This window comes from Perca flavescens, chromosome 17, assembly GCF_004354835.1.
Source record: "Perca flavescens isolate YP-PL-M2 chromosome 17, PFLA_1.0, whole genome shotgun sequence".
In the NCBI taxonomy this organism is placed as follows: domain Eukaryota; kingdom Metazoa; phylum Chordata; class Actinopteri; order Perciformes; family Percidae; genus Perca; species Perca flavescens.
The window spans coordinates 16,330,661-16,342,533 of record NC_041347.1 but is presented as its reverse complement, the minus strand read 5'-3'; the positions used below and the strand labels follow the sequence as shown (position 1 = coordinate 16,342,533).

General features: G+C 42.5%; 1 protein-coding gene across 7 annotated transcripts in view; it reads left to right on the top strand.

Annotated features, from left to right (window-relative positions):
• Nucleotides 1-11,873, top strand: part of mlip (muscular LMNA-interacting protein) — a 43,397-nt gene continuing 31,524 nt past the window's right edge. For 3 of the 7 annotated variants that reach the window (XR_003694721.1, XM_028603355.1, XM_028603356.1), the window contains exon 1: nucleotides 1-236. Coding sequence is in view for 6 of the 7 variants with exons in the window: in XM_028603355.1 (XP_028459156.1) it covers nucleotides 207-236 (30 nt within the window). In the remaining variant the exon portion in view is untranslated. The remainder of the gene's footprint in view (nucleotides 237-11,873) is intronic. The other 4 variants (XM_028603354.1, XM_028603352.1, XM_028603351.1 and 1 more) reach the window with 2 other exon arrangements.

The following is an 11,873-nucleotide window of genomic DNA, read 5'->3' as shown; positions in this document are numbered from 1 at the left end:
CTGCTGTCTGCTATTTGTGGCTATTATGTGTCTATAAAAGGAAATCTGCAGGGCAATACAACACACCAACAGTACACTTTGAACTTTGCGAGACGGGCTGAAAGGTGTGCATGCTTTCGTACATGCTTTGATCAACATTTGACAGAACTTTTCCTGAATCCTGGACCCAAGCAACACTTCTAAATGGAGAGGCATTTGAAGCAGAAATGGACCGTGTGAGTAAGAGTCTGGGGAAGGTAAGAGGTTTTAGAAATAGATGTTTTTCTTTCACCAGATGAAAAACCTCTTTGGGGACCTTTTTGGGGATTGGGATTTTGTTGTCAAGCTGAAATAATATCACTCACATGCTCAGTGATACTCACACACTGCTACTTGATACTGATCCTGTTATTTTCTGTCAAACAAGGATGAAAAACAGTTACCAAACTGCCTTCTGGTGAATTTAAAAGCAAGACTCACAAGAATGAATGTAAATGCATCTTATCATTGTTAATATGCTGTGAAAATTGCAAGTATATTATTATTTCTTATTTATTTTATGACATTTTTAACTTCTTACCACTGCACTGCAAGGTCATATTGATACCTTTATTATGCATTATACAGCTATTCATCATAGGAAATAAATGTTACCTTTAAAATATGTGAATAATGTTAAACGAGCCTGTAACCAACTCCTAAAAGCTATTTTTTTCAATCACACTGGCATTTTCTCCCTAAATATGCTGCTATTGAAAATTACAGCCATTGATTGAATAATGTGCATTTTTGTTCTTGTTTTCGTCCTTGTGTATGAGTCTTGGAATCATAACATTTGTTTATAATCTGAGAGAGATAACCCAGAGTGCTCTGTAGCAGTAGCAGCTGGCAGTGGGCTACATTTGCACGCCCTATCTACTCTGGAGGGAGGGGTCGTGTGTTTGTCTGTAATTAAACTCTTTACTTAGTGACACGCCCAACTGTTTATGCGTTTACTGTGGCACAATGTGAGCTATTTAGATATGCATTTTAACATCTGTGGAGCACAGCGGTTTCAGATTTACAACAGCGATTATGCTCTTCCTCTAAAAACTCCCATGCTCAATGTGGCACGGAACTGAGCATCATCAAAGGCAAACACAAATGAGTGAATATGTGATTAATGCAAGTATAGAGTGCTGCTTAAAGTTGAACTTTTGCTTTGTATAGCAGCTTCTACAGAGGAAGAATTACACAAGGAATCACGTCCCATGCATTCATTCAGTAGTATGTTTCCTTTAGTCACTTTCTGGTTGCTCACTGTTTATGAGTGTCCCTTTCAAAGGTCCCCACAGAGGGTGGTCTGCTTCAGGAAATGATTTAGTGCTGCTTGTATTCGGTCTTTGGGACGGGTCCGACATGCCTCAAGAAATAACTGAGTGAGAGAAAGCACACAGTGAGGCGACATGTAGCACAGTGAGCCAGTGGTGGCTGGAAATGTGATCTACGAGGACGGCATGACCTCGGCAACACTCAACGCAATTAAACATTCAAGAGGGCTCCAATGGGCAAGAAGGAAATGCTCGCTTTGACCTGTCACAGTATAAACTTACTCTGCTTTGACTACAGAGGACATGCAAACAAGGGGGTTAGGCCTACATTAGAACATGGATACATAAACAAGTTTATAAGATTGCACATGATTATTTTAGTCAAGGCATTTGTTCTGTTTCTTTATTTATAGCTGATTATAGAATCACTGTTATCTCTGAGGAAAATATCTTGGTCGCGGTGTTGCTTCTGGCTACTCCAGCCCGACTCTTTTAGGCCGACTTTACTGTCTTTCAGAGGCTGTAGCAAGCTTTAAAATATCTTTTAAAAGACATTGGTATCATATGTAACTAGACAATCTAAGGTATCCAGTGGTACCAACCATGTCATGAAAGCTTGTCGGAAAGGGAGCTATTCTAATATGGTACATTTGTTTATTTCTGCATACAGCGGGAACTAAACAGTCTTGGATATGCATAGGTTTGGTATTACTAGAAAATGGAGACTCATGTAGATTGAATGAGGCCAATTGTATTCATGTGTGATGATGTTAGTCCCTGCCAGCCAGTTTATTGTAGTCAGACCATTTTTTTTAAACTTTATCTCACCGTATAACATGACCTGTTGTGACCTCTAGGATAATCGCAGCCTCATGAAACTTTACAACCACAAACTACAGTCCTAGGGCATTCAGGAGATCTATGGCTTTTAAGTGTATTGCAGTTACACTTAGCTAGTGAATGTGGTGCAAATTTGAACTATCCTACATGCTATTGAGTATTTTCTTTATTTTTATATCTATCATATTTTAAAAGCTGTAAAAGCTGTAAATTAACCAGCAAGTATAGATGTGAAATAAATGAAGTGGATTAAAAGTACAATATTTGAAATGCAATGGAGTATACCTATGAATTTGTATAAAAACTTAAAAACTAAATGTAAATGTACTCAGTTACATCCCACCAGCAATTAAGAGACTAAATCTGGCTGCATGAGTCTGTCTTCTGCTTCTTTTGGATATATATTGTAATTGTAATTGTCATTTATTTATTTGAACAGGGACAGTGCACAAAAAACATTAATAGATGTCTTGTGCCAGGTTGTAGCAAATTGCTAATTTCCGCTCATAGTCCTTGGGCAGGTAAATGGCACATTAAAATACAGACAAAGTATTTACAGTACAACATATACAATACAGCTACATAAAATCATAAAAATATACAGACATTATTGTCCCCCTATCCCACCCCAAAAACACACATTAATGTAGCACATCAATTTACTGGTGGGAGCAAGTCTACTTAGTTAACAACCAATGCTTTGCTAAGCGTGAAAATTAGTGCAAGTTAGTGCATGAAATTAGCTCTGTAGGAAGAGTATTCCACTGATTTACAGCCACAAAGGAGAATGAAGTCCTCCAAATGCAGTTTTGCGTTGTGGAAGACTACAGTAATGATTCAAGTGGCCTTAGGGCTGTTTTACATGCCTGAGACCAACTTGAAATACAATATAAAAAATGTGGAATAATCATTGCGTATAGGTATGTACTTGATGCCTCAACAGTAAGGGAATTTCTTATGTTTCTGTAGATTACAGTTTTTCTTGATTGCTTTGATGCAGCGGTCAACTCAAACTCCACATTTTCAAAACAGTTAACACACAGGCCAAAACAGTGGCACTCATGGTCTAAATGACACATTTTGTTTGCAAAAGGCTCTAACCAAAAACATTTAAAATATGCAACAAAAGGTAATTTTGCCTTCAAAGAACACAACAGCTCTTCCAATCAACCATTACACAGTGGACAACAAAACACAAAGAATTGGATCCACAATCAGAAATCCTTTGATGTAAATTGTATTGATTCCATTGATTCAAACTGTGGCTGAAAACTGAAATACTGTAAATATTACACATAATACATGTAAACCAAAATAAAATCTGCTAGAATATAATAAATAAATAAATAAAATCTATTACAGTAAAGTATAAACATTGATTACTGTAGAGTATAAGAAATAGCCACTACTGATACTCAGTCTCTTGTGTCTTGACGATGGGGCCACAAGGCCTAACCCTCCAGACTGATCTATGGGGCCACATGGCCTAACCCTGCACACTGATCTATGGGGCCACATGGTCTAACCCTGCACACTGATCTATAGGGCCACATGGCCTAACCATGCACACTGATCTATGGGGCCACATGGCCTAACCATGCACACTGATCTATGGGGCCACATGGCCTAACCCTGCAGACTGATCTATGGGGCCACATGGCCTAACCCTGCCGACTGATCTATGGGGCCACATGGCCTAACCCTGCAGACTGATCTATGGGGCCACATGGCCTAACCCTGCAGACTGATTGCTAATTGAAGATTTGTGTGAAGGAGTGTCAGGCAGGTGCTTCAGTGATTTCATACTGATGTAGGTGGTTTCTAATAGTTAGGAACAGATGGTTTCTGTTTGGTTACCATAGCTAAAACAATGGAGTTTGGACTGCTTGAATGACATGTGTTAACTGTTCTGCAAAAGGGTGGGGAAAATGTGTCAATCCAATGAGAAAGGGTTAACACATTTGCAATAGGTGTCTTCTGCTCTGCTGAGTCAGTGATGATGAAAACTGAGTGGATCCCAGTTTCTTTAAGCAGGTCAAAGCAATCAAGAAAAACTGTAAATGTCAGTGTGTTGCCCAGCTTTTTTAGATGTTTTTTAAAGCTGAGATTTGGATCAAGGGTGACACCCAGATATTTGAATTGGTCCACATTTTTTATTATTTTCCCATTTACAAAGATGTCAGGACACTGTCTAAGTTTGCACCTGTTTGTGAAAAACATTGTAGCAGACTTGTCAACATTCAATGTAAGACAGGAATTGTGCTGCCAGTCAGCAAACCTATGCATTGCCTGTTAGTTTTATAGAAACCTCTGTTGAATTTTTCCCAGATAAAGAACCAGAATGGCCAAATATCCTGATCAGTACTGTATTGAACTCAAAAAGCCACATATTTGGTTTGAAAAATTCTTTTTTTGGCAGAAAAGACATTATAATATTGGGCCTGCAGTTATTTTAATGCCTAACTGGACACACGGATAAGACCAGTATTTTAACATTGGAGGCAAACAGAAATGTTATTTTGACAGCAGATAAGACCTTTGCTTCATTTGAATCCAGATGAGTCACACACACACACACACACACACACACACACACTCACACTCACACACACACACACACACACACACACACACACACACACACACACACACACACACACACACACACACACACACACACACACACACACACACAGCCTCATATAGGCTACAATTACAGTTTTACATTACAGATATTACAGAGAGAGAGAGAGAGATAGATGGGGGGGGGGGGGGGTGGGGGTGTGGGGGGGGTGTTCCAGCTGTAATTCAAAGAAAGAGAACAATAGACAGACTCAAGCTGTTAGAAGAAATTAATGTTGTGCTGTCAGTTTCTCTGAAAACCTTATTCGGGAGAAGTGACATTTTTTATTAAAAATATTGCTTTTCCTTAGATGAACTAATGGATTTGCGTCGATATCAACACAGTATTGGCACATTTATCTTCGTTTGAAGTCTTTCTAGAAGACCAGCATGTGATATGTATTTATATACTGTATGTGTCTTGCATGATGCACAAAGTAAGAAATTATACAGTTTTTTACAATCACTTTGCTACTAATTTCAGAACCTTGACGTCATTTTTCAAAACTCTAGACACAAAACTCACAACCAATGATCAAAATACACATTTTTCAAAACTCTAACACTTTTTTCAATTGCTTGGATACAATACACATAAACAAAAGATCATTTGTTCATTTAACAAAGATCACTTGTTCAATATGGCACAACTTAACATCAAAGTACTACTATTTCAAAAAGCAATTCACACATTACATTTCAGATAATTGTCTATTCATTTCATTACAATCATCTAACTATCAATCCATACAACTACTCAAAATGATAAGTAACTGTTGCATTACTCTTAATGCATAGTTGTATGGAAACAGACAAACAATATTCCATGTTTAGATCATGAAAGTTTCAAGTTACAGAGATTCATTGTCACCAGTTAGCGTGGAGCATGAACCAATTAGAATACAGTATCTATGGATGTAATATTTCATCATCATTCTTTACTGTAATGTACTACTGTTTACCAGACACTGTTTCTATGGTCCCACTTTTCAGACTATTTACAGTATTGACAGTATTGCACTGTATGGATTCAGGACCTTGGAATTGCTTGTCCAATTCTTCCAACTCGCTACTGATGATTGAGATATATAATTTACAGTCGTGAAAAAATTAGGACACCCATGCTAAAGTTGACTAAAAAGAGGAATAAAAAAATCATCTTTTGCAAATTGATCTTAATGCCTTAATTAAAAAAAATGAGGAAAAATCCACTCTTTAAGAACACCAATTTTCTTTGTGAATGAATAATGTATCGTAAATAAATAAATATTCTTCCTTAAAATACAGGGGGCATAAATAAGTACACCCCTATGTTAAATTCCCATAAAGGTCGGCAGATTTTTATTTTTAAAGGCCACTTATTTCATGGATCCAGGATACTATGCATCCCGATAAAGTTCCCTTGGCCTTTGGCATTAAAATAGCCCCCCATCATCACATACCCTTCACCATACCCCCACATCATCACATACCCTTCACCATACCCCCACATCATCACATACCCTTCACCATACCCCCACATCATCACATACCCTTCACCATACCCCCACATCATCACATACCCTTCATCATACCCCCCACATCATCACATACCCTTCACCATACCCCCACATCATCACATACCCTTCACCATACCCCCACATCATCACATACCCTTCACCATGCCCCCACATCATCACATACCCTTCACCATACCCCCCACATCATCACATACCCTTCACCATACCTAGAGATTGGCATGGGGTACTTTCCATAAAATCATCTCTATATGCAAATGAAACCATCTATTAGACTAACTGAAATCAAACCATGCCAATCTCTAGGTATGATATATATATATATATATATATATATATACTTATACCACATTGGTCTGTAGTATTCTCTCTACTACTGCAGTACTTTTACAGGTATGTATTTACTTGTAGTACCATAATGAAACATGTATCACCTATTTTGTACTACAATATTTAATGATTGTACGAACGATGACCCAGTGAAATTATGGGTAGCTTGTGTGTGGGTGATCTAAAGTAATGTTTCAATGGTATTTCACAATATATTTGCTTTTTGAACCAGTGATTGTGCAAGTGCAAGACTTCTTTAGAGATATGAATGCACAATCCAATGTTTTGAACATTGGATAGCCTGTGTTACGTGATGACTGTTGTGAGTTTTAGGCCTAGGCCTATTACTTTGACTGTGTCTACACAGTGAAACAACGTTGAAGAGGTGAAGTTACCCTGCCCGGAGGAAGCCCGGGGCCCCCGTCTGGAGCCAGGCCCAGATGGCGGGCTCGTCAGCGAGCGCCTGGTGGCCGGGTTTGCCACGGAGCCCGGTTGGGCACAGCCCGAAGAAGCAACGTGGCAACTCCCTCTCCATCCCATGGGCCCACCACCTGTGGGAGGAACCGCTGGGGTCGGGTGCGCTGCTACACGGGTGGCAGTGAAGGTCAAGGGCCTCGACGGACCAGACCCGGGGACGTCACCTCTCTGTGGGGGAAGGAGCCGGAACTGGTGCGGGAGGTGGAGCGCTGCCGGTTAGATCTGGTTTGGCTTACCTCTACGCACAGTCTCGGTTCTGGAACCATACTCCTGGATAGGGGCTTGGACTCTTTTCTTCTCTGGAGTTGCCCAACAAACACCATGTTCGAACATAGGGATGCTCATAAGTGTACTTGGTACCAGAGCACCCTAGGCCAAAGGTCAATGATCGATTTTATAATCGTTTCATCTGATCTGAGGCCGTATGTTTTGGACACTCGGGTGAAGAGAGGGGCGGAGCTGTCAACTGATCACCATTTGGTGGTGAGTTGGGTCAGTGGGTGGGGGAAGACTCTGGACAGACCTGGTAAGCCCAAACGGGTAGTGCGGGTAAATTGGGAACGTCTGGAGGAGGCCCCTGTCCGACAGACTTTCAACTCACACCTCCGGCGGAGCTTTTTGTGCATCCCTGTGGAGGCTGGGGGCATTGAACCCGAGTGGACAATGTTCAAAGTTTCCATTGCTGAAGCTGCGGCGAGGAGCTGTGGTCTTAGGGTCTTAGGGTCTTAGGTGCCTCAAGGGGCGGTAACCCACGAACACCGTGGTGGACACCGGTGGTCAGGGAAGCCGTCCGACTGAAGAAGGAGTCTCTCCGGGATATGTTATCCCAGAGGACTCCGGAGGCGGTTGCAGGGTACTGAAGGGCCCGAAGGGCTGCAGCATCTGCCGTGAAAGAGGCAAAGCAGCGGGTGTGGGAGAAGTTTGGAGAAGACATGGAGAAGGACTTTCGGTCAGCACCAAGGTGCTTCTGGAAAACTGTTCGCCACCTCAGGAGGGGGAAGCGGGGAACCATCCAAGCTGTGTACAGTAAGGATGGGACACTGTTGACCTCAACTGAGGAGGTAATAGGGCGGTGGAAGGAGCACTTTGAGGAACTCCTGAATCCGACTAATACGCCCTCTATGTTAGAGGCAGAGCTGGAGGATGATGGGGGATCATTGTCATTTTCCCAGGTGGAAGTCACTGATGTAGTCAAACAACTCCTCAGTGGCAAAGCCCCTGGGATTGATGAGATCCGTCCAGAAATGCTCAAGGCTCTGGGTGTGGAGGGGCTGTCCTTGTTGACACGCCTCTTCAACATTGTGTGGAAGTCTGGGACAGTGCCAAAGGAGTGGCAGACCGGGGTGGTGGTCCCCCTTTTTAAAAAGGGGGACCAGAGGGTGTGTGCCAATTACAGGGGTATCACACTTCTCAGCCTCCCTGGTAAAGTCTACTCCAAGGTGCTGGAAAGGAGGGTTCGGCCGATAGTCGAACCTCATATTGAAGAGGAACAATGCGGATTCCGTCCTGGTCGTGGAACAACGGACCAGCTCTTCACTCTCGCAAGGATCCTGGAGGGAGCCTGGGAGTATGCCCAACCGGTCTACATGTGTTTTGTGGATCTGGAAAAGGCGTATGACTGGGTCCCCCGGGAGATACTGTGGGAGGTGCTGCGGGAGTATGGGGTGAGGGGGTCTCTTCTCAGGGCCATCCAATCTCTGTACGACCAAAGTGAGAGCTGTGTCCGGGTTCTTGGCAGTACGTCGGACTCGTTTCAGGTGAGGGTTGGCCTCCGCCAGGGCTGCGCTTTGTCACCAATCCTGTTTGTAACATTTATGGACAGGATATCGAGGCATAGTCGGGGTGGGGAGGGGTTGCGGTTTGGTGGGCTGGGGATCTCATCGCTGCTCTTTGCAGATGATGTGGTCCTGATGGCATCATCGGCCTGCGACCTTCAGCACTCACTGGATCGGTTCGCAGCAGAGAGTGAAGCGGTTGGGATGAGGATCAGCACCTCTAAATCTGAGGCCATGGTTCTCAGCAGGAAACCGATGGAGTGCCTACTCCAGGTAGGGAAAGAGTCCTTACCCCAAGTGAAGGAGTTCAAGTACCTTGGGGTTTTGTTCGCGAGTGAGGGGACAATGGAGCGGGAGATTGGTCGGAGAATCGGCGCAGCGGGTGCGGTATTACATTACATTCATTTCAAACCGTTGTGACGAAAAGAGAGCTGAGCCAGAAGGCAAAGCTCTCGATCTACCGGTCAGTTTTCGTTCCTACCCTCACCTATGGTCATGACCGAAAGAACGAGATCCAGGGTACAAGCGGCCGAAATGGGTTTCCTCAGGAGGGTGGCTGGCATCTCCCTTAGAGATAGGGTGAGAAGCTCAGTCATCCGTGAGGAGTTCGGAGTAGAGCCGCTGCTCCTTCGCGTCGAAAGGAGCCAGTTGAGGTGGTTCGGGCATCTGGTAAGGATGCCCCCTGGGCGCCTCCCTAGGGAGGTGTTCCAGGCACGTCCAGCTGGGAGGAGGCCTCGGGGAAGACCCAGGACTAGGTGGAGGGATTATATCTCCAACCTGGCTTGGGAACGCCTCGGGATCCCCCAGTCGGAGCTGGTTAATGTTGCTCGGGAAAGGGAAGTTTGGGGTCCCCTGCTGGAGCTGCTCCCCCCGCGACCCGACACCGGATAAGCGGACGAAGATGGATGGATGGATGGATGTGTCTACATCAACCAGCGGAGGCTGTGTGATTTATTTTTAGACAGGATCTCAAGTATGTGCTACAATAGCTCCACTGATTAGTGAAGGAACTTTCAGTGCCCTTACCCTCCAGTTTGAATGTTGCAGTTGTCAACACGGTGGAGAGAAGAATCGTGATCAGTTAATAAAGAAAAGCGGAAGTAGCCTACTTTTGACGAGTATGTGCTTTGATTGCTGCAGTGAGAATAAATAGGAAATGTTTTCCATTGCTCACATTTATATACAACAAATAGAGTGGCGCAACAGTCGTCTCCACAGATTCAATTTTCTTGCAATTTATGTAATGTAAGCTTAGCAAAGTCTGGAAACATATGGATGTTCTGATTGAATTTACATTTTTGTGGGTGCTGAAAATGGACCCATTATCACTTATGTGAATGCTGCCGTGTACACCCACTAAACTACGCAGTTTCAGGAAAAGCTGAGAGCCGATTTAACAGGTCATCTCTATGGACTGTGAAGAGGTTTCAAAGTATGGAACTGCTTGTCTCTGGGGTTGTTTAATAATCAACACCAACGTGGTTTTAGCCCCTTTTCATTTTTACAGAGGACACCACATATCCGTTTGGCAATTAAACTAATCTTGGATAATGGCATCTTTTAATAATCATGTGATAAAAATGACATCCAGGGTGCTAAAAGCTTGTCATCAGTCAGGAGTTGCTGCACCAGAAAGATGTATTAAAAACATAAAGCTCCTTTCATCTACATCACATGCCGGCAGAGCTCTCACTGTAGTAAGTATTGAGATCACTCGAAAACTGGTGCAAATTCAACAAAGTATTTCCTTCTTATGAATCTCTCAATATTTTGGCTTATTTCTTTCAGGGAGTAAGATGAGAAGATCAGGACCACTCTCAGATCTGTATGCTAAATATGAAGCTACAACTATGGAGTTATATTACTGTCATTAGTCAAGAGCGCATTATTTCAATTTGAGAGCATTTCTCACTGATATTACGTTCAGATTTCTTGCTCTCACACCCAAATAGTCACTGCTCGCACTCAAAACCTTGCTCTCACACTCAAATATTCACTGCTTGTGCTTGGATTTGCTCTGCTTGTGCTCAAACTTTCTGCTTGGACTCAGATATGTTGTTGTTTGGACAGATTTCCTGCTCTCAGCTTTGAACCTTCTCCTCGCACTCAGGCTGATTCTGCTCGCTTGCAAAGTTTCTGCTCTCGGATTTCTCCTGCACGCTTGGATTTTTTTGTGTTATAACCCTGCCAAAAGTCAACAACCAATAGAATGCCAGCTGTAGTGTTGACCAATGAAATGATCCCTGCCCCGTTGAGGGTGCGTTTGTTTTACTTTAGAACGTCTGTTGAGGGCGGCTGCTCTGTAACCAAGTTTATATATCCCAGCGCCGTTTATAGCTTTATTATAAGTATATGTCAACAATGTGCACAGAATGGTCGACACACTTTCACCTGCACCCATCAGGAAACAGGAGAAAGCTTTGAAGAGGGACGTATGAAGTTATGTCCACAAGTACGAGGGTGAGTAATAACATAACTTAAGCAACTAGCTAGCTAGCTAGCATATGGCGCTAGCATATAGCCTAGCTTGATGTCCATAAACAAATATATGTTCTTTATTGTATAGCTAGATTGAACGACATATGATGGACTGTATGTGTATATGTGATGACCCCACTTTGTATTTTTTCCTCGTTTGGTTAACCATGTTCCTGGGGATTTGGCTAATTTCATGTTAGAGCCAGTAGTAGAACCTAAACTGTAATATAACTGAAAGAACACCAGAAACTGGATTGTTTGTGTCAGTTTTTGCATCACTGTTGTGTTGTTCATCAGAGTTTAGTCTTCATTCCTTCATATAACATTAGTCTGAAAATGATGGATTCATATCAGTCTGTTTAAAAAGTTGTAACATTAAGTACAATTTCACCACTATAACAAAAACAGATCTAGAAATTATATGGTTTCTTATTTGTTCCTTAAAAAGCAGTTATTTGTTTAATTAATACAATGCAAACTGAAATGAAAAAACAAGTATTTTGTTTTACTTTCTTTTCATCCAGGTGGGGCTGAGGGGCTCAACC